Here is a 27,029-nt window from a genome sequence, read left to right as displayed (position 1 = left end):
GTGTAGCTAAAGAAAATCCATGTCAAACTACAGGTGGACAGAAGCAGCACTGTTCCGTTTGGGGAAGTTTCTCTGCCCACTCCATACTGTCCTGAAGATGGTTGAGAAACTGGGGTTAAACTAATGGCTATAAAACCCAAATACCTTCCTAAAGGAATCATTCAGAAATGACTTGGCAATGAGATTTTGAAAACCTAAGTAAAATGGCAGTGTACATATTTCCAGATGGGGTGAGACTTTGCATGAGCCAAATTTCCTAACAAGTATCAAAGACCACCTCCAGAGGATTTTCATTTGTATTTGCAAGGACAAAAGATTACTTCTAGTGTCCCCTTATCTACCCATTCTTCCACCCCTCACACTCAGCAGCCCAAAGCCCACACACACACTAACATGGTGAAGAAACTAGGATAAGACATTCCAACCCCCACCTGATGCCCTGCTTTCTTTCTTTTTTTAACAATTGGTGACCTGGGTTTGGTGGGTGCCACCCAATTCCCAGGTGGCACAAGTGGTAAAGAACCCACCTGCCAATGCACGTAGACCTAAGAGACAGAGATGCAGGTTCAATCCCTGGGTCGGGGAGATACTCTAGAGGAGGGTAGTATGGCTACCCACTCCAATATTCTTGCCTGGGAAATTGCATGCACGGAGGAGCCTGGTGAGCTACAGTCCATGGGGTCGCAAAGAGTCACACACAACTGAAGTGACTTAGCACATATGCACGCCTGCACCAGCAGACACCACTTGATAACCTGGCTCTGGTGGCTGGAGGGATTACAATGCTGGGTCACACGTGACTGTAATAGTTTTTGCTGGGCTACCACCTCCAGGTCATTGCAGAGACAGCAAACTAAAATACACCCCCAGTTTGTGAAAGAGGTCTCATTTTTTCTCCTGGATCTTCAGCCTTAAGGACAGGTTTCAGGCTTGGTACACATCTTGAGACCTACAGAGAGGCTCTCAGGGAATACAGGCCAGGGACACCATTTTTGTGCTGTCCCTCTGGACAGTCCCTCTGCTATGCCCAGGCAGGGGAGGTGATACATAGCCTCACCCACTACAGACTGAGGCTCCTGTCCCTTCCAGACCAGAAAGCCTATTTGGGAAAATTTGAGAGTTGCCTGAAATGTGCCCTCCCAGTACCACCCAGGCATGGCCCGAGTCATTGCCCTACCCATTCTGGAGTGTGGCCCCCAGCTGACAGGAAGAGTTGGTGAGAATACCTGGAAGCTGTACAACCCAGCAACTCTTAACTGAGAGGCGGGTGAGCAGAGCTGATGGCTGCCAGGGCAAAGAAAGTGGCCCTGTATAGCCAGGGAACTTGATATATGAGTCGGCTTGAGTCAAGGTCACAAACTAAGAATATCCGTGGCATTGAAGGTGCTTTTCCCACTGTGCCCAGGAATGGAAAACCATTCACAACCTCACTTATAACTGAATACTACCTTCAGACCACCTGACCAAGGAACTGAAGCCTAACACAAAGGAAGCTGTATCACCCATCCAACAGCCCTGCTTATGGTGCATCTGAACAGAACACAGACTGTAGCTTTCTCTGTCTGCAGAGCAAAACTGGTGTCCTTACCTAGGCAAAATATTCAGTGCACACTCTTGTTTGACTTGGGTCCCCAGACTATGAGCCATGCCAACTCTGGGTCCCTTCCTGCTGCTTTGCCAGAAGAGGGAAGCTAATTCATAGCCGCACCTACAGCTGGGCATATTACCCAGTCTAAAGCATCTAGTAAGCCTGAGGAGAATCTAGAATTCATGAAGCACATCCTACAGCTGTATTTGGGCAGGGGACTAAGATGGCAGACCTACCCAGCTGTTCCCAGTCTATGGCACACCCCTGCCACCAAGCTCAGAGCTCAAACCGATGCTTTAGCCAACCAGATCCTAGCAGCAAGCCCCACCTTCCCAAGGATGTTACCAGCAGATATGTCCAGAAACCTAACAGAGCTGACTGAAGAACTGTCTCTGCCAAAGTAAACCGGAACTGTCTGGAAAAAGAGATCACTTACTCAAATGAACAGATACCGATAAAAAGAATCAAGGATCATGAAAAAGCAAGTATGTCTGATACCACCAAATGTAATTAATAAAGGGCCAATAACTGACCCTAAGAAATTGGAGAGCTATGAACTTTCAAAGAATTCAGAATAATTCTCTTAAAGAGGTTTTGTGAGCTATAAGAACAGACAACTAAATGAAATTAGAAAAATGAACAGGAGTTTGACAAATATAAACCATGAAAAAAAAATCATACATCTGAATAATAAAATAACTGACAAATTCAATAGAGAGCCTCAAAAGCAGATTCAACTATGCAGAAGAATAAGAAACCTGGGAACCAGATAATTTGAAATTATCCAGTCAGAGGAACAAAAAGGAAAAATAATGAAAAAGATTGAAGAGAGCCTAAGGGACTTATAGGACACAATGAAAAGTATTTGCATTCTGGGAATTCTAGGAGGAAGAAAGGGACAAAAAGTGTATTTCAGTAAATAATGGCTGAAAAATTCCCAATCCTTGGGAGAGAACTAGACATCTAGATCCAAAAAGGATGCCAAATAGATTGAACCCAAATAGGCTACACCAGGACATATTATAATTGTCAAAAGACAAAAACAAAGAATTTTTAAAGCAACAAGAGAAAAGAGAGAAGTTACATACAAGGGAACCTCCATAAGACAGAGTGAGTGAGTGAAGTCGCTCAGTCGTGTCTGACTCTGCGACCCCGTGGACTGTAGCCCCCCAGGCTCCTCCGTCCATGGGATTCTCCAGGCAAAAATACTGGAGTGGGGTGCCATTTCCTTCTCCAGAGGATCTTCCTGACCCAGGAATCGAATCCAGGTCTCCCGCATTGCAGGCAGACGCTTTGCTGTCTGAACTGAAGGGTTTAGAGGCCGTCAAATGGACATGACCTATAAAGGCAATTTTGATGGTTTTACATAGAAATGACCTCTAATGAAAGAGAACACAAATGGGAACTATTTGAGATACATTTCTATGTAAAATGTAGTTTGCACATAATTCAGCATTTTAAATGAGCACTCTGCAACCGAGACCAAACCATAAGACTACCATAAGACTACCAGTGGTTTAATAATGGAAATTTTTCAGACCAGAAGAGAATGGTATGACATATTCAAAATATTGGGAGGAAAAACTGTCAACCCTAGAAATTCCATATCCAGTAAAGCTCCCCTATAGAAATGAAAGAGAGACAAATATTTTTCTGAAAAAACAAAAGCTGAGAGAGTTCATCACCATTAGACCTGCTTTACAAGACTTCTTTGAGTGGAAGTACAGTCAGTCGTCCATATCCACAAGTTACAGATCCACAAATTCAACCAACCATGGACCACATACTATATGTAGAACCAGAAGATCAATGTATATGGAGCCCATAGATACAGAGCACTGACAATGGGATGTAAGCATCCACGGATTTTGGGGTCCACAGTGAGTCTTCCAACCTATCCCCTGTAAGTACTGAGGAATAACTATAAAAGGACAATAACTAACATCATAAGAACATAAGAAGGCAGTGTAAAACTCACTGGAAAGGGGGAAACTTAGTTAAAGTTGAGTTCTGTAATATGGTAATAGTGGTATGTAATTCACTTACAGCTTGAATTTAAAAGTTAAAAAACAACCATGGTAGACAGAGACAAGATGGCAGAGTAGAAGGATGTGAGCTCACCTCTTCTGATGAAACCACCAAAATAACTAACTTCTGAACAACCAACAAAAAATGCTGCCGCTGCTAAGTCACTTCGGTCATGTCCGACTCTGCAACCCCATAGTCGGCACCCCACCAGGCTCCCCCGTTCCTGAGATTCTCCAGGCAAGAACACTGAAGTGGGGTGCCATTGCCTTCTCTGCAAAAAAATGCTAGAACCTATCAAAAAAGATACCCTACATCCAAAGACAAAGAAGGAGCTACAAGATGGGGGTGGGGGGGTAGCGTGCGCACCCGCGGGCCTGTGTGCAAAAGTGATTAAATCAACTCCTGGCCATCAGGTGGGCAGGCCACAAACTGGAAAATAATTACGCCACAGAAGTTGTACACAGGAGTGGAAGTTCTGAGCCCCACATCAGGCTCCCCAGCTAGGGGGTCTGGCAACAGGAAGAGGAGCCTCCAAATCCTCTAGTTTTGAAGGAAGTGGGATTTAATCACAGGAATTCCATAGGACTGGGGAAAACAGAAACTCCACTTTGGAGGGCACACACAAGGTCTTTGGCACACCAGGAACCAGGGAAAAGAAATCAGTGACCTCATAAAAGACTGGGCCAGACCTACCTGCTAGTATTGCTAGTATTGGAGGGTTACCTGCAGAGGTTAGGGGAGGCAGCTGTGGCTCACTGTTGGGACAGACAATTACAGCAGTAGTTCTCAGGAATATACATCAGCATGAGCCCTGCTGGAGGCCACCATTTTCTTATCAAGACCTGGACCCACCCAACAGCCTGTAGGCTGAGTGCTAAGATGCCTCAAGCTAAACAACCAACAGGACAGGAAAACAGCCCCACTTGTGAGACTATTTTAAGTCATCCTGAGCACACAGCTGCCTACTAAACACACCCCTTGACAGGACCCTGCCCAGGAGATGGACAAGACCCAGCTCCACCTATCAGTAGGCAGGAACTAATCCCTCCCACCAGGAAGCCTGCACAAGCCTCTTAGACTGCCTCATTCAAAAGCAGACAGACAGAAGCAAGAACTACACAGCCTGTAGCCTGCAGAGTGGAAACTGCAATCAGAAAATTAGACAAAATGAGACAGCAGAGGTATATGTCCCAGATGAAGGAACAAGATAAAACTCCAGAAGAACAAATAAGTGAAATGGAGATAGGCAATCTGCCTGAAAAACAATTCAGAGTAATGATGGTAAAGATAATCCAAGATCTCAGAAAAAGAATGGATGCACAGATAGAAAGCACCTCAATATATAAGGCAAATACTAATAGACATAAAAGGAGAAATTGACAGTAACACAATAATAGTGGGGGACTTTCACACCCCACTTTCATCAATGGATAGATTATCCAGACAGAAAATCAATAAGGAAACCCAGGCCTTAAATGACACATTAGACCAGATGGAATTGATATTCATGTAGCATTTCATCCAAAAGCAGCAGAAAACACATTCTTCTCAAGTGCACCTTCTACACAGATCATAGAAATGTTTTCTTAGATCAGTCTCCCAAGGCAAAAGAAATAAAAGCAAAAATAAACAAACAGAACCTAACCCAATTTATAAGCTTTTGTGCAGCAAAGGAAACCACCAGCAAAATGAAAAGACAACCTACAGAATGGGAGAAAATATTTGCAAACAAGGCCAACTGACAAGGGGTTAATATTCAAAATAGCAAACAGCTCATACAACTCAATATAGAAAAAACAAACAGCACAATCAAAAAATGGGCAGAAGACCTAAACAGACATTTCTCCAAAGAAGACATACAGATGGTCAATAAACACATGAAAAGATGCTCAACATTATTCATTACTATAAAAATGCAAGTCAAAACTACAATGAGGTATCACCTCACACTGATCAGAATGGCCATCATTAAAAAAATCTACAAACAATAAATGCTAGAGAAGATGTGGAGAAAAGGGAACCCTCTTGTACTATTAGTGGGAATGTAAATTGATACAGCCACTATGGAGAACTGTATGGAGGCTCTTAAAAAAAAAATCTAGGAATAAAAAGTCTACAAATAATAAATGCTAGAGAGAGTGTGGAGAAAATGGAACCTTCCTACACTGTTGGTGGGAATTTAAATTGGTACAGGGATTATGGAGAACAGTGTGGAGGTTTCTTAAAAAACTAAAAATAGTGATACTCCTGGGCATACATCAAAAGAAAAACGTGGTTTAAAAGGATACACACACCACAATGTTCATTGCAGCACTATCTACAATATCCAAGACATGGAAGTAACCTAAATGTCCACTGATGAATGGATAAAGAAGATGTGGTACATATATACAATGAAATATTATTCAGGCATAAAAAGAATGAAATAATGCCATTTGCAGAAACATGGATGGACCTGGAGTTTATCATAGTGAGTAAGAAAGAGAAAGACAAATACATGACATCACTAATATGCAGAATCTTAAAAGGTGACACTACAAAGCAGAAGCAGACTCAGAGAATGAACTATGGTGTCAGGGTGAAGGGTGGGGAGAGGAGAGAGTGCAGGTTGGACAGGTACACACTGCTATATTTAAAATCTATAATCAACAAGGACCTATTGTATAGCACAGGGAACTCTGCTCAATTTTTTGTAATAACCTAAGTGGGAAAAGAATTTGAAAAAGAGTAGATACATATATATGTGTGTATATATATATATATATATATATAACTGCATTACTTTGCTGTACATCTGAAACTAACATTGTTAATCAACTATAATCCAATATAAAACATTTTTTCAAAGATACAGAAACTTAAAAAAATACCTAACATGGTAAAAATAACTAAAATTACAATAATCTGAGGTATACAATATTAAAGTTATGAAGCATACAATATTAAAAACTATGTAAATTGTAACATCAATAACCTAAAATGGGAAGGGAGTATAATTTAAAGTATAAAGCTTAGGATTTGATTGAAATTAAGTTGGTATTAGTTTAAAATAGTATGTTATAATTTAAGGTTTTTTTGTTTGTTTGTTTGTTTTTAATGTAAGCCTCATGGTAACAGCTTCCCAGGTGGTACTAGTGGTAAAGAACCTGCCTGCCAATGCAGGAGACATAAGAGATGTGGGTTCGATCCCTGGGTTGGAAAGATCCCCTAAAGGAGGGCATGGAACCCAGTCCAGTATTTTTGCCTGGAGAATCCCATGGACAGAGGAGCCTGATGGGCTATGGTCTATAGCATCAAAAAGAATCAGACATGACTGAAGTGACTTAAAATGCATGCTCATATGGTAACAAGAAGGGAAAAACCTGAATTACAAAAAAGTATGATAAAGTCAAAGCATACTAATACCACACAGCATCAAAACACAAGAAAAGAAGAAATAGCTGATCTATAAAACAACCAGAAAACAATTAACAAAATGGCAGTATCTTCTTATTTATCAATAATTCTTTAAATGTAAATGGATCCAGTTCTCTAAATGAGAAATCAAATGGCTAAATGGATTTTTATAAAAGATCTAATGATATGCTCATTGCAAGAATCATTTTGGCCTTCAAGACATACAAAGGAAATGTAAAGGGATGGAAAAATATTTTAAGCAAACAACCCAAAAAAGTCAGGAGTAGATATATCAGACAAAATAGGCTTTAATTTTAAAAATGGTAAAAGGAAACAAAGACGGTCATTATATAATGATGATAGGATCAATACATCAAAAAGTTATAATGATCATATTTACGTGCCCAACGTTAGAAAACTGAAATTCATAAAGCAAAAACTGATAGACCTAAAAGGAGAAATAAACAGGACTTTAAAACCCCACTCTCAACAATGGATAGATCATCTAGACAGAATCAATAAAGAAACACCAAATTTGAATAACTCTATAGACCAAAAGGGGCTTCTCAGCTGGCACTAGCGGTAAAGAACTCACCTACCAGTGCAGGAGACATAAGAGACATGGGTTTGATGCCTGGTCAGGAAGATCCCCTGGAAGAGAGCATGGCAACCCACTCCAATATTCTTGCCTAGAGAATCCCATGGACAGAGGATCCTGGCAGGCCACAGTCCATAGGTTCGCAAAGAGTCAGACATGACTGAAGTGAGTTAGCATGCACAGACTAAATATACAAAACAGACATACACAGAATAGTCTATCCAACATCAGCAGAATACACATTCTTCTCAAGTGCAGGTGAAACATTTTCTAGAACAGACCATATGTTGCTGCTGCTGCTAAGTCGCTTCAGTCGTGTCAGACTCTGTGTGATCCCATGGACAGCAGCCCACCAGGCTCCCTGGGATTCTCCAGGCAAGAATACTGGAGTGGGTTGCCATTTCCTTCTTCAATGCACGCACGCATGCTAAATCACTTCAGTCATATCTGACTCTGTGCGACCCTATGGACAGCAGCCCACCAGGCTCCTCCGTCCACAGGATTCTCCAGGCAAGAATACTGGAGTGGGTTGCCATTTCCTTCTCCAGACCATATGTTAGGCCACTAAATAAACAAGTCTTAGAAAATTTAAGACAGAGAAGGCAATGGCACCCCACTCCAGTACTCTTGCCTGGAAAATCCCATGGATGGAGGAGCCTGGTAGGCTGCAGTCCAAGGGCTTGTGAAGAGTCGGACACGACTGACCGACTTCACTTTCACTTTTCACTTTCATGCATTGGAGAAGGAAATGGCAACCCACTCTAGTGTTCTTCCCTGGAGAATCCCAGGGATGAGGGAGCCTGGTGGGCTGCCGTCTATGGGGTCACACAGAGTTGGACATGGCTGAAGCGACTTAGCAGCAGCAGCAGCAGAAAATTTAAGAAGACTGAAATTATACCAAGTATCTTCTCTGACCACAGTGGTACAAAATAAGAAATCAATAACATGGGGTCGCTAGGAGTCAGACACGACTGAGTGACTTCCCTTTAGCTTTTCACTTCCACACTTTGGAGAAGGAAATGGCAACCCACTCCAGTGTTCTTGCCTGGAGAATCCCAGGGACGGGAAAGCCTGGTGGGCTGCCATCTATGGGGTCGCACAGAGTCGGACACGACTGAGCAGCAACAAGAGGAAACTGAAAATTCATGTATACATGGAAATTAAACAACACTCTCCTGAATAACATATGGATCAGGAAGAAATTAAAGGGGAAATAAAGTATCTTGACACAAAAATGGAGACAACATATGAAAACTCAAATGCACAACAATAAAAATCAACATTAAAAAGCAAGAAATTTCCCAAATTAACAACCTAATTATGCCTTAAGGAGCTAGAGAAAGAAACTGAACCCATAATTAGCAGAGGGAAGGAAATAAAGATTAGAGCAAAAATAAATGAAACTGAAAACAGAAAAATGGTAGAAAAGATTAACCAAACTAAGAGTTGGTTCTTTGAAAAATAAATTAAATTGACACTCCCTTAAACTAAGGAAAAAACTAAATCAACAAAACTGTAAATGTCAGAGAATTACAACTGATACAACAGAAATACAAAGTTCATAAGAGGCTATTATGAATAGCTCTATGCCAATAATTCGACAACCTAGAAGTGGAAAAATTCTTAGAAACATAAAAACAATCAAGAGTGAATCATGAAGGAATGGAAAGTCTGAATAGATCAATTACTAGTAAGGAGATTAAATCAATAAAATAATTAAAAAATTAAAAATCTCCCAATGATTAAAGCCCAGGACCAGATAGCTTCACTAATGAATGTTACCAAACATTTAAAGAATGTTTGTAAAGAATTGACAGTAACCTTGAAACCCTTCCAAAAAAAGTAGAAAAGGAAGAAATATTTCCAAACTCATTTTATGAGGTCAACATTACCCTGATAGCAAAGCCAGAAAAAGACACTATCAGAAAAATACAGATCAATATCCCTGATTAGTATGGATGCAAAATTTCTCAAAATATTAGCAAACTGAATTCAGCAGCACATTACAAGGATAACTCAGCATGACCAAGTGGAATTTCACCTAGAATGCAGGATGGCTCAACAGACACAAAATCAATGTGATATATCAGATTAATAGAATGAAAAACTCACCCCAATAGATGGAGAAAAAGCATTTGACAAAATTCAACTTATGTTCATGATTTTTTAAAAAAATTTTTTGGTATAGAAACAAAGTACCTAAACATAAGAAAGGTCATAAATGACTAGTCTAGAGCTAACATTATTCTCAGTGGTAGAAGGCTGGAACAATCTATGAAAAAATGCAAGGCATTTTTACACAAGTGGGGATGGGGGTGGAGAACAGTCCTGAAGCTTGTACAGAACTACAAAAGACCCCTAAATAGCCAAGCAATTCTCAAAGAATAGAACAACAACAACAAAAAAAGAATATAGCAGGAGGCATCACATTTTCTGATTTCAAGCTATACTATAAAGCTATGGTACTTCAAACAGTATCAGTTCAGTTCAGGCACTTAGTCATGTCTGACTCTTTGCGACCCCATGAATTGCAGCATGCCAGGCCTCCTTGTCCATCACCAACTCCCGGAGTTCACTCAAACTCATGTCCATCGAGTCGGTGATGCCATCCAGCCATCTCATCCTCTGTCGTCCCCTTCTCCTCCTGCCTCCAATCCCTCCCAGCATCAGGGTCTTTTCCAATGAGTCAGCTCTTCGCATGAGGTGGCCAAAGTATTGGAGTTTCAGCTTTAGCATCAGTCCTTCCAATGAACACCTAGGACTGGTCTCCTTTAGGATGGACTGGCTGGATCTCCTTGCAGTCCAAGGAACTCTCAAGAGTCTTCTCCAACACCACAGTTCAAAAGCATCAATTCTTCGGTGCTCAACTTTCTTCACAGTCCAACTCTCATATCCATACATGACCACTGGAAAAACCATAGCCTTGACTAGATGGACCTTTGTTGGCAAAGTAATGTCTCTGCTTTTGAATATGCTATCTAGGTTGGTCATAACTTTACTTCCAAGGAGTAAGCATCTTTTACTTTCATGGCTGCAGTCACCATCTGCAGTGATTTTGGAGCCCAAAAAATGAAGTCTGATACTGTTTCCACTGTTTCCCCGTCTATTTCCCATGAAGTGGGACCGGATGCCATGATCTTCATTTTCTGAATGTTGAGCTTTAAGCCAACTTTTTCACTCTCCTCTTTCACTTTCATCAAGAGGCTTTTGAGTTCCTCTTCACTTTCTGCCATAAGGGTGGTGTCATCTGCATATCTGAGGTTATTGATATTTCTCCCGGCAATCTTGATTCCAGCTTGTGCTTCTTCCAGCCCAGCGTTTCTCATGATGTACTCTGCATATAAGTTAAACAAGCAGGGTGACAATATACAGCCTTGTCATACTCCTTTTCCTATTTGGAACCAATCTGTTGTTCCATGTTCAGTTCTAACTGTTGCTTCCTGACCTGCATACAGTATAGTACTGGCATAAAAACACAGCCTTACCCGCCCAAAAAAGCAAATGGGAAGGAATTGGGAGCCCAGAAATAAACTCAAGGATATATAGTCAACTTGTATTTGACAAAAGAGCCAAGAATACTCAATAGAGAAAAGTCAGTCTTTTTAACAACTAGTGCTGAAGAAACTGGATATTCACACGTAAAAAAATGAAACTAACACCTTAGGTTATACTTCTTACAAAAATGAGCTTGAAATGGATTAGAGACTTAAATAGAAGATACGAAACTATGAAATTCCTAGATGAAAAAACAGGAAAAAGAGCTCCTTGATATAGCTCTTGGCAATGATTTTTGGATATGACACCTTAAGCACTAGCAACAAAATGAAAAAACAAAAAACAAACAAAAAAACAAGTAGGATTACATGAAACTAAGAAGCTTCTGCACAGTAAGAGAAACTATCAACAAGTATAAAGACAACCTACAAAATGGGAACAAAAAACACTTGCAAGCCATTTATCTGATAAGGGATTAATATCCAGAATTGCTAAAGAACTCATTTAACTCAACAGCAAATAAATGATTCAATTTTAAAATGGTCAAAAGGCCTGAACAGACATTTCTCCAAAGAAAATATATGAAAGGCCAACAGATACATGCTAAGTCGCTTCAGTCATGTCCGACTCTGTGTGACTCCACAGACGGAAGTCCACCAGGCTCCCCCGTCCCTGGGATTCTCCAGGCAAGAACACTAGAATGGGTTACCATTTCCTTCTCCAATGCATGAAAGTGAAAAGTGAAAGGAAGTCACTCAGTCATGTCGGACACTTAGCGACCCCATGGACTGCAGCCCACCAGGCTCCTCCATTCATGGATTTTCCAGGCAAGAGTACTGGAGTGGGGTGCCATTGCACAGATACATGAAAAGATGCTAAATATTACTAGTCATTAAAAAGCAAATCAAAATCATAAGACAACACCAAATGCCTATTAGAAGGGCCATCATGTTGATGTATGGCAAAACCAATACAATACCGTAAAGTAAAAAATTAAAAAAAAAAGGCCATCATTAAAGAGACACATAACAGCACAGCTGGTCTACATGGATGCAGTGTGCTGTGCTGTGGCCATGCAGTGCTCTGCTGCTGCTAAGTTACTTCAGTCGTGTCCGACTCTGTGCGACCCCATAGACATCAGCCCATCAGGCTCCCCGTCCCTGGGATTCTCCAGGCAACAACAGTGGAGTGCGTTGCCATTTCCTTCTCCAATGCATGAAAGTGAAATGGGAAAGTGAAGTCGCTCAGTCGTGTCCAACTCTTAGCAACCCCACGGACTGCAGCCTACCAGGCTCCTCTGCCCATGGGATTTTCCAGGCAAGAGTACTGGAGTGGGGTGCCATTGCCTTCTCCATGCAGTGCTCTGAGTCACTTGCAAATGGTGTCCTTGGGCCACAATGTTGCACTTGTCTCCTCCTCACCCCAGTTAAGCACTCCAACCCCAGTAACCCTCTAGTCTTCTTCAATCTGGATATTAGAGGGGAACAATATGGTCTAATTGCCTTAAAATTGCTTGCAGATATTATGCCCCAAACTGCATAAATTTTTCAAGCATTGTGTACAGGAAAATTGTGTACAGAACACTTACCCAGGTGGTGGTAGTGGTAAAGAACTCCTGCCAGTGCAGGAGACATAAGAGACATGAGTTCAATCCCTGGGTCAGGAAGATTCCCTTGGAGAAGGAAATGGCAACCTACTCCAGTACTCTTGTCTGGAAAATCCCATGGATAGAGGAACCTGGTGGGCGACAGTCCATGGGGTCGCAAAGAGTTGGGCATGACTGAAGTGACTTAGCAGTCAGGTACAGGAGAAACAGGCATCGGACTCACTATTGGGAAACCTCTCTATTTGAAAAAAAAAAGTCGCTCAGTCGTGTCCGACTCTTTGCAACCCCATGGACTGTAGCCCGCCAGGCTCCTCCATCCATGGGATTTTCCAGGCAAGAGTACTGGAGTGGGTTGCCATTTCCTTCTCCAGGGAATCTTCCCAACCCAGGGATCAAACCTGGGTCTCCCAGACTAGGCAGACACTTTACCGTCTGAGCCACCAGGGAAGTGGTGAAATTGAAAGGATGCCCTTTTCATCAAATCAATAAATTTATGATTCAGGGTGGAGACTTCTCCAATTAGAATGGGACAGGTGGAGAAAATATTTATGATGAAAAATTTGAAGATGAAAACTTCCATTATCAGCATAATGAGGCGGAATTACTGAGCCTGGCAAATGCAGGCTGCAAGATAAGCGATTCTCAGTTCATCATGACAGTTCCGACTCCTCACTCATGGGAAACACGTGTTGTTTGGGCAAGTGATGAAAGGAATGGGTGTGGCAAGGATTTGGGAAAATGTGGAGATGAAAGGTCAAAAAACTGCCAAATTGTGCATTATTGCAGAATGCAGAAAACTGAAGGAAGGGGATGATTAGGGAATATTCCCCCAAGATAGTTCTGGTGACAGTCATCGAGATTTCGGAGGATGCAGATGTAGATTTAAAAGATGTAGATGAAATTTTATCAGTAACAGAACACTTAAAAAACATTGGAAATTCTTTATTCAAATCCCAGAACTGAGTGATGGCCATTAAAAAAAAATACACCGAAGTTTTAAGGTATGTGGAAGGCACAAAAGTTGCAGCTGAGAAAGCACGTGGATCAAAGCTGCAGCCTGTTGCTTTAAGCTGTGTGCTGAATATTGGAGCTTGCAAACTGAAGATGTCCACTGAAAATGTCTGATTGGCAGGGAGTGGTTGACAGTTGCTTGGAGGTCCTTGAAACAGATTCAGCAAACACCAAGGCACTGTACCATAGAGCCCAAGGGTGGCCAGGATTCAAAGAATACGATCGAGCATTGTCTGACTTTAAGAAAGCCCAGGAGATGGCACCAGAAGATAGAGCTATTCAGGCAGAATTGCTGGAAGTCAAACAAAAGATAAAGGCACAGAAAGATAGGCTGCTCTGCAGCCTATTCAGAAATGTTTCTTAAGCAATTCAGTTTTGGTTAAGTATTGGAGAGTCAGTTCCTAGGTAGGCTGATAAGAAGTCCTGAGGAGGAGAAAGGGGTCTGGAGTTTTCAAGGAGGAGAAAAGGACAAAGGGTTTTTTTCTTTAAGCCCAGAGCAGATGATTATACAACAAAACAACTCATATTGCTCAAGGATATGTTTTCCCTTAAACTCTGTACCAATGATTATATAACAACAATGTATCCTGCTTGAGGACATGTTTCTCCCTTTTGAGAAACTTCTGACTAATCCTGTCATTTTAAAATATATATTATGGGAGCAGCTCTGGTAAAATCTTTCTATTGTTAGTTCTAATCCCATTATCTTAAAATGTATATTGTGGGAGTGGGTCTGGTAAGACCTTTACAACCCTGAGACATTCTTTTGATTTACTGCAATAACCAATTAAAAAAGTATATAACTCCCTTGCTAAGACTAGCAAGGGGGGCACTCTCTGTCCCCCTCTGATGTCTATGTCAGAAGCTTTCTCTGTCTCTTTTCATACTTTAATAAAACTCTGCTACACAAAAGCTCTTGAGTGATCAAGCCTGGTCCCTGGTCCCAAAGCTAAATCTTTGGAGATCACGAATCCGACACTTTTCACCTTAAGCTGTCAGTATGCATTGAATTACTTAAGCAAATAAATAATAAGGGGAATAATAATATAGGGAATAAGAAAATTTAAGGGTTTATCTATTATGTATGATCCTTAATGTGTTTGCTTTGATGCTTCAGTTCCCCCATTGTTTCAGTTAAGTTCAGTCACAGAGTCATCTCCGGCTCTTGGCAACCCCATGGACTGCAGCATGCCAGGCCTCCCTGTCCATCACCAACTCCTGGAGCTTACTCAAACTCATGTCCATTGAGTCAGTGATGCCATCCAACCATCTCATCCTCTGTCGTCCCCTTCTCCTCCTGCCTTCAATCTTTCCCAGCATCAGGGTCTTTTCCAATGAGTCAACTCTTCGCATCAGATGGCCAAAGTATTGGAGTTTCAGCTTCAGCATCAGTCCTTCCAATGAATATTCAGGACTGATTTCCTTTTGGATGGACTGGTTGGATCTCCTTGCAGTCCAAGGGACTCTCAAGAGTCTTCTCCAACACCACAGTTCAAAAGCATCAGTTCTTCGGTGCTCAGCTTTCTTTATAGTCCAACTCTCACATCCATACGTGACTACTGACAGTCTACAAATACTGATAGGGATTCAGTCTTAATAAACCAGTGCTACAAAAGGGGGAAAGAAAAAGACATGTAACAAATGCCATTGAGGACATACAGAAAAGGGAAAGCTTATGTACTGATAATCACAATGGTGTGATCACTCACCTAGAGCCAGATATCCTGGAATGTGAAGTCAAGTGGGCTTTAGGAGCCATCACTAAAAAACAAAGCTAGTGGAGGTGATAGAATTCCAGTTGAGCTATTTCAAATCCTGAAAGATGATGCTGTGAAAGTACTGCACTCAATATAGCAGCAAATTTGGAAAACTCAGCAGTGGCCACAGGACTGGAAAAGGTCAGTTTTCATTCCAATTCCAAAGAAAGGCAATGCCCAAGAAAATTCTCAAACTACTGCACAACTGCACTCATCTCACACACTAGCAAAGTAATGCTCAAAATTCTCCAAGCCAGGCTTCAACAGTAGGTGAAGTTACAGATGTTCAAGCTGGATTTAGAAAAGGCAGAGGAACCAGTGATCAAATTGCCAACATCCGTTTGATCATCGAAAAAGCAAGAGAGTTCCCAGAAAAACATCTACTTCTGTTTTACTGACTATGCCAAATCCTTTGACTGTGTGGATCACAACAACTGTGGAAAATTCTTCAAGAGATGAGAATACCAGACCACCTGACCTGCCTCCTGAGAAATCTGTATGCAGGTCAGGAAGAAACAGTTAGAACTGGACATGGAACAACAGACAAGTTCCAAATTGGGAAAGGTGTACATCAAGGCTGTATATTGTCACCCTGCTTATTTAACATATGCAGAGTACATCATGAGAAACACTGGGCTGGATGAAGTGCGAGCTGGAATCAAAACTGTGGGGAGAAATATCAATAACCTCAGATACGCAGATGACACCACCCTTATGGCAGAAAGTGAAGAACTAAAGAGTCTCTTGATGAAACTGAAAGGAGAGAGTGAAAAAGTTGGCTTAAACTCAACGTTCAGAAAAATAAGATCATGGCATCTGGTCCCATCACTTCATGGAAAATAGACGGGGAAACAATGGAAACAGTGACAGACTATTTTCAGTTCAGTCGCTCAGTCATGTCCGACTCTTTGCCACCCCATGAATCACAGCACGCAGGCCTCCCTGTCCATCACCAACTCCCAGAGTTCACTCAGACTCACGCCCATCGAGTCAGTGATGCCATCCAGCCATCTCATCCTCTGTTGTCTCCTTCTCCTCCTGCCCCCAATCCCTCCCAGCATCAGGGTCTTTCCCAATGAGTCAGCTCTTCACATCAGGTGGCCAAAGTACTGGAGTTTCAGCTTCAACATTGGTCCTTCCAATGAATACCCAGGACTGATTGCCTTGAGGATGGACTGGTTGGATCTCCTTGCAGTCCAAGGGACTCTCAAGAGTCGTCTCCAACACCACAGTTCAAAAGCATCAATTCATTGGTGCTCAGATTTCTTCACAGTCCAACTCTCACATCCATACATGACTTTACTTTGGGGGGATCCAAAATCACCGAAGATAGTGACTGCATCCATGAAATTAAAAGATGCTTGATCCTTGGAAGAAAAGTTATGACCAACCTAGATATCATATTAAAAAGCAGAGACATTACTTTGCCAACAAAGGTCTGTGCAGTCAAAGCTTTGGTTTTTCCAGTAGTCATGTGTGGATGTGAGAGTTGGACTATAAAGAAAGCTGAGCACTGAAGAATTGATGCTTTTGAATTGTGGTGTTGAAGAAGACTCTTGAGAGTCCCTTGGACTGCAAGGAGATCCAACCAGTCCATTCTAAAGGAGATCAGTCCTGGGTGTTCTTTGGAAGGACTGATGCTGAAGCTGAAACTCCAATACTTTAGCCACCTGATATGAAGAAATGACTCATTGGAAAAGATCCTGATGCTGGGAAAGCCTGAAGGCAGGAGAAAAGAACGACAGAGGATGAGGTGGTTGGATGGCATCACCGACTCAATGGACATGAGTTTGAGTAAGCTCTAGGAGTTGGTGATCGACAGGGAAGCCTGGCGTGCTGCAGTCCGTGGGGTCACAACGAGTTGAATACGACTGAGCGACTGAAGTGAACTGATGTCTTGTTGGTGGGAATGTAAATGGGTGCAGCCACTAGGGCAAACAGTAAAGCAGTGCCTCAAAAAAATTAAAAATAGAACTACCATGTGATCCAGCAAGTCTACTTCTGCATATTTATCCAAAGCAAAACACTAACTTCAAAAGATATAAGCACCCCCATGTTCTCTGCCGCATTATTTACAATAGTCAAGCTATGGAAACAACCTTAATGTCCCTTGATGGATGAATGGATGAAGAAAATGATATATATAAAATGCAATATTTGTTCTTGTTTAGTCACTAAGGCTAAGACACTAAGTTGTCTGACTCTTGTGACTCCCATGGACTATAGCTCGCCAGACTCCTCTGTCCATAGGATTCTCCAGGCAAGAATACTGGAGTTCGTTGCCATTTCTTTCTCTGGGGGATCTTCCTGACCCAGGGATCAAACCATGTCTCCTGCATTGGCAGGCAGATTCTTTACCACTGAGCCACCAGGGAAGGCCCAATAAATGTTCACTGAAATGCAAAACAAATGAGACCAGGGGAAATACCAGGCTAAAAAGGTGCATTTTATTTTTGACTGATCATTTGGAAAGGCTGCTCCTCTCTGATTTGATTTAGTTGGCAAGTCACAAATAAAAAAGATCTGTAGGTCCTTAGCAGATGGCATTCTCACTGAGTAAGCACAGCTTGGCAGCTGGAATGAGGCTGCCCCTCTTATGTGAGAAGTTCACTACCCAGACCGAGGAAGTGTATCTCTGCTGCCACAAAACGGAATGAATTCTTGCCATTTGAAACATGCATGTACCTTGAGAGCATTATGTTAAGTAAGTCAAAGAGAAAACATCATATGATCTCTCTTACATGTGCAATCTTAAAAGAAAAACCCAAAGAACTAAAACAAATTGAGCTCATGGATATAGAGAACAGATTGTCGTTTTCGAAAGTGGGGGCTGGGGCTGGGCAAAATGGGTGAAGGGTGTCAAAAGGTACAAATTTCTAGTAATAAAATGAAAAAATTATGGGGATGTAATATACAGCTTGGTGACTCTAGTTAATAAAACTATATTGTAGATTTGAGAGTAGCTAGGGGAGTGGATCCTGAAAGGTCTTATCACAAGAAAACCATTTTTAGTAACTATGTATGGTGATGGATGTTAAATGGACTACTGTTACGGTCATTTTGCAATATATGCAAATATTGGGTCATTATGTTGTCCACCTGAAACTAGTATGTTAGATGTCCACCATACCTCATTTTTTTTAAAAGAAAATGTTCCAGTCCTCTGAGCTGGTCCTTGGCAAGAACCATGACCTGCTCAACCACATGCCAGGAAGTCTTATCAGTAGCAGCAGTGGCAATAAGGAAACAAAGAAGTAATTGAAGATGAATGATGACTAAATGGGAGAAAGAAAGTTTAAACTCCTCAAGTATGAGAACACCAAGTTTTTATTACACTTCCACGGAAATATCTCTGTATGGGGTGATAGAAGTGGGAGAAGAATGTAAAAAACGGTAGAAATAAACATTCTTATTATTCTAACAATCACATAAGCCAATCAAACCTTTCTTTGAAGGCTCTGCTTAAAATGCCAATGTAAATATGTTGGAAGGGGGAGGTCACATATCAATACCTTGATATCAAGTATCCTAACCAACTAGTTGATTAGTAACTTAGCAAGTACTTGAAGGAGTAGGCTAGACTAGGGCAGGGGTCAGCAGACATTTTGTGTACAGGGCCAGAGAGTAAAGACTGTAGGTTTCATGGGGCTGGCTGGTCTCTGTTTTAATGGTGCCACTGTGATGCTAAAGCAGCCATAAAGAATGCACAAATGAGCAAGCCTTGGCTGCGCGTCAATACAATTTTACTTACAAGTGCCATAGTTTGCCCAACAGAGAAAAAGCAAGTTGTTTGTCTTTTTTATTTTTCCATGGAAATAAGAAGAGGTTGGGAAATGTATAGTTATGGGATACAGCCTCCAAGGCCAGTTCCCCACACAATGGAGTGTTGTGGCCTTGTGCTACCCCAAGAGCAAGCCCCTACCTGGGACAAGGGGACATAAGGTGGAGGTCAGGTGGCAGGGATTGGAGGTAAAGACGAGATAAATTAGGTTCCTATCAAGGGAGCCCCAAACTTTTTATATGGCTCTTCAGAGTTCATGGGAAGTCCAAGTACATGTGGAGAATAAACAAAGTTTTATTATTCAATGTCTTAAAGCTGAAAGTTAAATTGTAGCCTTCAATTAAACCAAGATTGTTCTGAACATCTGGTTCTGTTTACTGTCGTGTGTGTGTATGTGTGTGTGTGCACAAGCATGCACTCAGTCATGTCTGACTCTGCAACCCCATGAACTACAGTGCGCCAGACTCTTCTGTCCATGGGATTCTCCAGGCAAGGATGCTGGAGTGGGTTGCCATTTCCTTTCCCAGGAGATCTTCCCAACCCAGGGATTGAACCTGCATCTCTTGCGTCTCCTGCATTGGCAGGCGGATTCTTTACCACTAGCACCACCTGGGTGAAACATTTCTCCCAAAATATGCAGCACCACATCTATGACCCAACTCAGCATCCCACCTCTTCAATCAGATTGGCCACTCTTATTGACAACATGCTTCAGGACAAAAATCAAGCAAGTTCTAATTCAATCCTTTCAGTTTCTGGCTTTTTTTCCCCTCCCATAAAACATTGGTTGCCTCATTTTGTAGCTACAAAACTTACACAGCTAAGAAGGGCACATTTCCTAGAAAAGCCACCCCCCAACTCTGAAGTTCTTAGGAGTCACCTGGAGGTCTTGCTAACAGGTAGTTTCTGATCCAGTGTGTCTTGGGTGGGGGCTTCAGAATTTGCATTCCTAACAAGCTCCCAGGCTGACACAGCTAGTCCATGGACCACGGTTCAGAGAACCGCTTTTCTGAAAGATGCTCACCCCTCTCTGAGGAGCTCTGTGGGAGCTGGGGAAGCTCCCTGCAGTGGCATGTGGAGCCTCAGGGCCCCTGGACTCTTCTCAGTTCTTGAGTCAGCCTTCTGGGTAAATTACAGATAGATGGCCTCCCTCCCAGGCATACCCTGGCCGGGTTCAGCAAAGACAATTTGTTCTTTGGCTGAACCTGGACATGTCAGTTAGGCTTATTAGTGAAGACAAACAAACCTCATTATTTGGAAAACGATTGTGTTAGCTCTGGGGTGTCAATGCTAATCAGGTTATAGCCCAGACCCAGAAATGAATGGTGGGAGTTCTGAAGTGCAAGTTCCTAAAGTTCCCAGGAAATGGATTAAGAATTGAATCTAGCCTTTGCTTTTTAATGAAATGGCCAGGCCCTTCCTGTTCAGAGGCCTCCCTTCTGCCTCGGCCCTGCTGCCAGGACTCACCTGGAGCATCCCCAGCTGCAGCCGGTAGAGGAGGTTTCGGGCTGTGGGGGTGGACACAATGAACAGTCTCCTTTTCTCATAAAACTGATCCAAAAGTGCAGCTGCTGTTCTCACGCCGACATTGACATTCATGGCTGTAATCAGAAACAGTCAGGTAGGTCAGAAACCCTCTACTGCTTCCGGCTCAATACATACAGCCTGTGATGAGACACAGAAACATATGTGTAAGAAGTAAACCCCGAGGTAAAGACTCAACTAGAAGTCTTCAGTTTATTCAGGAGGTGGTCCCAAAGAGCACTCAGTTGGGGAGTGGGGATGCGTGTTAGTTTCCTCCTGCTTGTGGTCAACTCATCACCACAAACCTAGCGGCTTAACACACATTCTCTTACAATTCTGGCAGTGCGAAGTTTGGGACGGGTTTCACTGGGGTCAAGTCAGGGCTGTTCGCAGGGCTGTGCCCCCTCCCCCGCTGCCCTCAACCCACATGCCCTGGGGGAACATCTGTTTCCTTGCCTTTTTCCAGAATCTTGGCTCCTAGCTTTTCCTCCACCTTCAAAGCCAGCAGCATAGCAGCTTCCAACTTCACTCCTCTCAGAGCAGTCCCACCTCCCGCTTATTAAGGATGCTTGGGATTCCATTGAGCCCACCTGGGTAATCCACGTGCTTTTCCCCCATCTCAAAATCCTTAATTTACAACTTCAAAGGCCCCTTGGCTACGTAAAGTAATACATTCACAAGTTCTGGGGATTACGAAGTGAATATGTTTGCAGGGCACTGGAGGTGGGGAGCATTACTCTCCTACCCTAGGAAATGAGACAGGGAAGTAAAGAGGGATGTTCTTTGTATTTTAATAAAATCTAAGAGCCTCAGGCACTTAGCTGTTGATGCATGTATCTGTGTCTCTATCTCTCTAAGATTAAAGGGAAAGCATGAAGATGAGAAAGTACTGCCACTGCTGCTGCTAAGTTGCTTCAGTCATGTCTGACTCTATGCGACCCCATGGACTGCAGCCCACCAGGCTCCCCCGTCCCTGGGATTCTCCAGGCAAGAACACTGGAGTGGGTTGCCATTTCCTTCTCCAATGCATGGAAGTGAAAAGTGAAATTGCTCAGTCATGTCCGACTTCGCGACCCTATGGACTGCAGCCTACCAGGCTCCTCTGTCCATGGGGTTTTCCAGGCAAGAGTACTGGAGTGGGGTGCCATTGCCTTCTCCGGAGAAAGTACTAGGAAATGAGAAAAAGTGGAGTACAGAAATAGAAGCCATGTCCAGAATTTTCTGGCTAGTCCAAATGTCACACTATGATCACTATCCAGCCCAATTTTTGTTCCTCAGTAATAACAGCTGACAGTTATTGAAAGTTTAGTTTCATTACTGTTGCTGTTATCCAGGCTAGAATATTGGAGTGGGTTGCTATTCCCTTCTCCAGGGGATCTTCCCAACCCCGGGACCATATGCCAAGCCTTGCTCAATTCCATTGTTCAATAGATGACCTCATTTCATCCTTTCAACAGCTCCAGGAGAAGGTAGAGTATTTGCTTCCTCATTTGACATTAGGAGCAAAGATCCCGAAGGCCCAAGATCTGTGGGACTTTCCAGCTAGTGCTGCAAAGCAGGGGCTCTATCATCTGTACATATTAGCGCACTGGCTTTGGAGAGAGGAACAAGGGTTCAGTTCAGTTCAGTCGCTCAGTCGTGTCCGACTCTATGCGACCCCATGAATTGCAGCACGCCAGGCCTCCCTGTCCATCACCAACTCCCGGAGTTCACTCAAACTCATGTCCATCGAGCCAGTGATGCCATCCAGCCATCTCATCCTCTGTCATCCCCTTCTCCTCCTGCCCTCAATCCCTCCTGGCATCAGGGTCTTTTCCAATGAGTCAACTCTTCGCATGAGGTGGCCAAAGTATTAGAGTTTCAGCTTGAGCATCAGTCCTTCCAATGAACACCCAGGACTGATTTCCTTTATGATGGACTGGTTGGATCTCCTTGCAGTCCAAGGGACTCTCAAGAGTCTTCTCCAGCACCACAGTTCAAAAGCATCAATTCTTCCGTGCTCAGCTTTCTTCACAGTCCAACTCTCACATCCATACATGACCACTGGAAAAACCATAGCCTTGACTAGACGGACCTTTGTTGGCAAAGTAATGTCTCTGCTTTTTAATATGCTATCTGGGTTGGTCATAACTTTCCTTCCAAGGAGTAAGCGTCTTTTAATTTCCTGGCTGAAACTACAGATGCTTTTTTGTTTGGGTTGCATGAGGTTTTAGTGGTGGCAAGCAACTCCTCATTGTGGCATGTGGGATCTAGTTCCCTGATCTAGAACCTTGGCCCCCTGTATTGGAAGTGCAGAGTCTTAGCCATTGGACTGCCAGGGAGGTCCCAAGGGTGCAGACTTTGCTAATTCATAATGCTGCTGATTTATAATGAACCCTGGGCTCCTACCTCCAGCTTGCTCCTTAGAGGACATGTGAGATAAATCAGCAGATGAGCAGAGGTGAAGGAGGAGAGTGGGCAAGATGGGCTGCCCAGTTACTGGAGGACTGTTTTCATCCAACAGATGAATATGGCTGGCCCTGAACCTTTCTAAGTATATAGAACAAAAGGCTCCCTGTCCTGGAAACCAGAACCAAAGGGGCTTCAGGGTCTGCTGCTGGCTGGAGAGAGAGCTGCCCTCGTACCTGTGCAGGTGGGCTCAGTGCCAGACCAAGCCAGGTTGGACTGACATACTCGGGCAGAGCTCCCCTGGAGCTCGTAGCCTCCGACGCAGGAGAATTCACACACAGCCCCATAATTATCGCCGTCACTGGAGCACTTCATGTAGCCGTTCTCTGGGGCATGGAGCTTGCCGCAGCGTCTCACTGTGTGGGACACAAGCCCAGAGGGTGCTCAGTGCTGAGTGCCCCCCTCCACCACCACAAAGCAAGCAGGGAAGGGGAGGAGTCAGAAACACCAGCTTCTACACTGGGCGGGTGTGTAGGGAGGGGCAGGTGTGGCTATCTGCCAGTGGGTGGACCTTGGGAGGGTCACTGTTCAAACCAACAAGACCACTGAGATAAACTGATTCAGCTCCCTGTGGTCTAGATGAGGAGGTTGAACCCAGAAGAGGAAGGAGTAAAGATGGCTAGCTATTAGCTACCCAAACCATGAAGCTCAAAGTAAACCTTAAAAACCTTTTTTGCCTAAAGGTTCTGGAACACCAAGAACACGGTCGGCTGGTGGGCTACCTAAGGGGCTCCTAACCTCCTTCATAGCAGGACTTATATAGGCTTTGGCTGGTCACTGAAGCCCAGGAGTGGAAAAGCTATTAAATACTATTGTTCTGGGACAGCCAGCGATGGGCTCATGTGAGATGAGCTTACTGCTGTCTTGGACTCCTTCAATCATCTGCCTGCACTCAACCTCATCTGGATTTGAATTGTAAAATTTAGGCAGTGAGGTGGCACCCTTCCCCTAGCCTCATGATCAGAGGCAAATCCAGAGCTGGCAAGTCTTCCTCTGACAATGGGCACTCACAGAAGGTTCTAGCTTGAGTCTCTGCTTCCCTTTGTTCTTAGAAAGAGAGGACAAAAAAAAAAAAAAAAAGCCAAGAAGCAGTCATCTTACCTCTTACTTTAACTCGAAATTGGCAAGTGCCCTTGTTCTCGGCTCTGTCATAGACTGTGTACTGGATCTTGTGGTCTCCTTCTGGAAAATGCGAGCCTGGGGGTGGGCCTTTTAGAATAACACTTAAAGGGGGAAAAAATCAGAAACACCAAAGATGATCGCTGTAGGCCCTAACAACAATCGGGCCGTGATGGCCTAAGGATCAAAGAGGACCATCATGGGTGTTTGTTGAGCACCCATTCTGTTCAAGATACAGAGACTCCAAGGGACTGCCATTAGGCCAGTTTTTTAATTCTCAAAGAAGAGAATTTCCTGAGCTTTACTTTGTTTTGGAAGTGCAGTTTGAGACCAGAAAATGGAAGTCCCCAGTTCCTGGGGAAATCAGACTGGTTTTTCTTTTGGGGATGTAGAACAGAGGATGGGAGACGCTGAGAACCCAAAGCTCAAGTCTTCCTTCCTTTGGTCTAAGGAAGACCCGAACTGCCGCCAGATTGGGAGGATGAGGGAATTTTCTTTGAGGGAAATCATTTGAGAGGTTAGTCCCAGCAGTCACTGGCAATTTGGGCCTGCAGGGGGCGCTAGAACTTCCTTTGCTTTTTCTATCTCAGTGGAGACCTTTCCTGAGGAAAAGGCAAATTCACTGTGATTTCATGGTAATCATAATAATAACTCAAGTTATTATTATCTTTATTATTAGTTATTATTATTATCATTATTATTCTTTGTGCTGTGTGTGCTGAGTCACTCAGTCGTGTCTGACTCTTTGCGACCCCATGGACTGTAGCCCTACAGGCTCCTCTCTCTGTGGGGATTCTCCAGGCAAGAATACTGGAGTGGGGTGCCATTCCCTCCTCCAGGGGATCTTCCCAACCCAGGATCGAACCCAAGTCTCCCTCATTGCAGGCAGATTCTTTACCTTCTGAGCTACCAGGGAAGCCCAGTATATAAACCTTATACATGTCTGGCGTGATTCTAGACATTATATATATATATATGTATATATATATGTATACACACACACACATATACAGTAGTTTATTTAATCCTCTCAACAACCCTATGATGTAGGCATTATTTTACCCATTTCACAGATGAGGAAACTGAGCCACCAAAAGATCAAGGAACCCACCCAAGGTCACAGAGCAAGGATGACTCCCACATCTTTCTTCTCAGTTGTCTGATAAGAATATCAGTAGGTACAATATGATCAATTGTTTTTAAATAGATAATTTCCGTTCTCTCTACACGTCTGAGGAATGAAAAGAATATTGACTGACAATGTGCATGTGAAATTCTCACTGTCACCATTGAAGAGAACCTTCCACACAGGTGGACAAGGCGTTGTTTACAAGTATGCAATGAGGGGTGTTACAAGAGTGTCAGACATCCCAGCATTACAGACATGTCACTTTGGGCCTTAGGTGCTTTAAGGTCCTCATCAGGAAGCACAATTTAAAAGCAGATAAACCTGAGAGGAATCAGACTTCAAACATGAGTGGCCGCTCACCTCTTGGAGACTCGCTTTCATGTGTGACATGCAAATAACAGTCATAGGGCATAAATATGGAGCTCACAGGAAGCACCTGTCTCAGCACCTGACACTAGAACCTTCCCCCCACCCCAGAAGGGGACTACAGAACAGAAGCTTGCAAAAGACATGAGGAAAAGAAGAGAAATGCCAGAGAAGCAAGGAGGCCAAGCAAGAGCTGCAAAAGGGGAAAAGACAGCCTTCTCTGAACTCATTCTGCTCCACAGCTCTGATGGCCCTGGGCTGTAGAATTTAGGAAGCCAATAGCTGCTCTGAACAGAGGGTTGGGGTTACTAAGATGCTCTTTCAAAATGTCACATTTCTAACTGTAACACACAGATTACCCACAAAAATGCCAAGGTGAATATCCTTGCTAGATAACTAAAGTCATCTGATGACCTGATATTGTGTGTATATTATACCAGATTTCAATAGCAATCGCAGTTGTGAGAATCTAAGAATCTGTTATGGGCTAGGAGAAGGGCCAGGCATTGTGCTGGGTTCCAAAAGATTCAACAATTGTTAAAAGCCAATCCCTGACGATATCAAGGGCTTTCCAGGTGGCTCAGTGGTAAACAACCCACCTGCCTGCCAATGTAGGAGACCTGGGTTTGATCCCTGGGTCAGGAAGATCCCCTGGAGGAAGAAATGGCAACCTACTCCAATATTCTCCCTGGAGAATCTCATGGCCAGAAGAGCCTGGCAGGCTACAGTCCATGGGGTCACAAAGAGTTGGACATGACTGAGCACACACACATGATGCATGACATGGTTATAGCAACTGTGACTTATATTTTTAATCCTCATCGCCTAAAGTTTCTCCTTAAGGGGTGACATATATATGCGACAGAAAATAAATAATTTCTTAATACTCACACTTTATCTTTGAGGAATTACAAGGGGAAACATAACAAATATGATCTAAGCTAGATGGTGGGAAAAATTATCAGGCTGTCAGAACAAAATGTCCTAGGGGTAAAAGACTGAGCCTCTTCCTAGAAGAAAATGTTCTGTTATGGCTAATATTGGCTTAGAAACATTTCCTCTTGCCCAGCCTGGGTTGACAGAATTCTAGAAAGCCTTGCCCTGCTGTATGGCTCACCAGGGGTAAGTCAGAGGTGTTCTTTGTCCACAGATGGAAACTCGGCGGGGAGGCCTAATAGGACCA

At 43.1% G+C, this 27,029-nt stretch overlaps 1 protein-coding gene and 1 pseudogene across 2 annotated transcripts in view; one reads left to right on the top strand and one right to left on the bottom strand.

Annotated features, from left to right (window-relative positions):
* SRPX (sushi repeat containing protein X-linked) overlaps positions 1–27,029 on the bottom strand; it is a 141,762-nt gene that overhangs the window by 30,999 nt on the left and 83,734 nt on the right. For both annotated transcript variants that reach the window (XM_019956343.2, XM_019956346.2), the window contains 3 exons: positions 24,334–24,455; positions 23,409–23,588; positions 20,728–20,861 (listed from right to left, as the gene is read on the bottom strand). In XM_019956343.2, the coding sequence (XP_019811902.2) occupies positions 20,728–20,861; positions 23,409–23,588; positions 24,334–24,455 (436 nt within the window). The remainder of the gene's footprint in view (positions 1–20,727; positions 20,862–23,408; positions 23,589–24,333; positions 24,456–27,029) is intronic.
* LOC109554752 (peptidyl-prolyl cis-trans isomerase D-like) lies at positions 1,156–14,105 on the top strand (annotated as a pseudogene).

The sequence above is a fragment of the Bos indicus genome, chromosome X, assembly GCF_029378745.1.
Source record: "Bos indicus isolate NIAB-ARS_2022 breed Sahiwal x Tharparkar chromosome X, NIAB-ARS_B.indTharparkar_mat_pri_1.0, whole genome shotgun sequence".
Lineage (NCBI taxonomy): Eukaryota > Metazoa > Chordata > Mammalia > Artiodactyla > Bovidae > Bos > Bos indicus.
The sequence above is the reverse complement of the archived record's forward strand: the minus strand, read 5'-3'. Positions and strand labels throughout refer to the sequence as shown.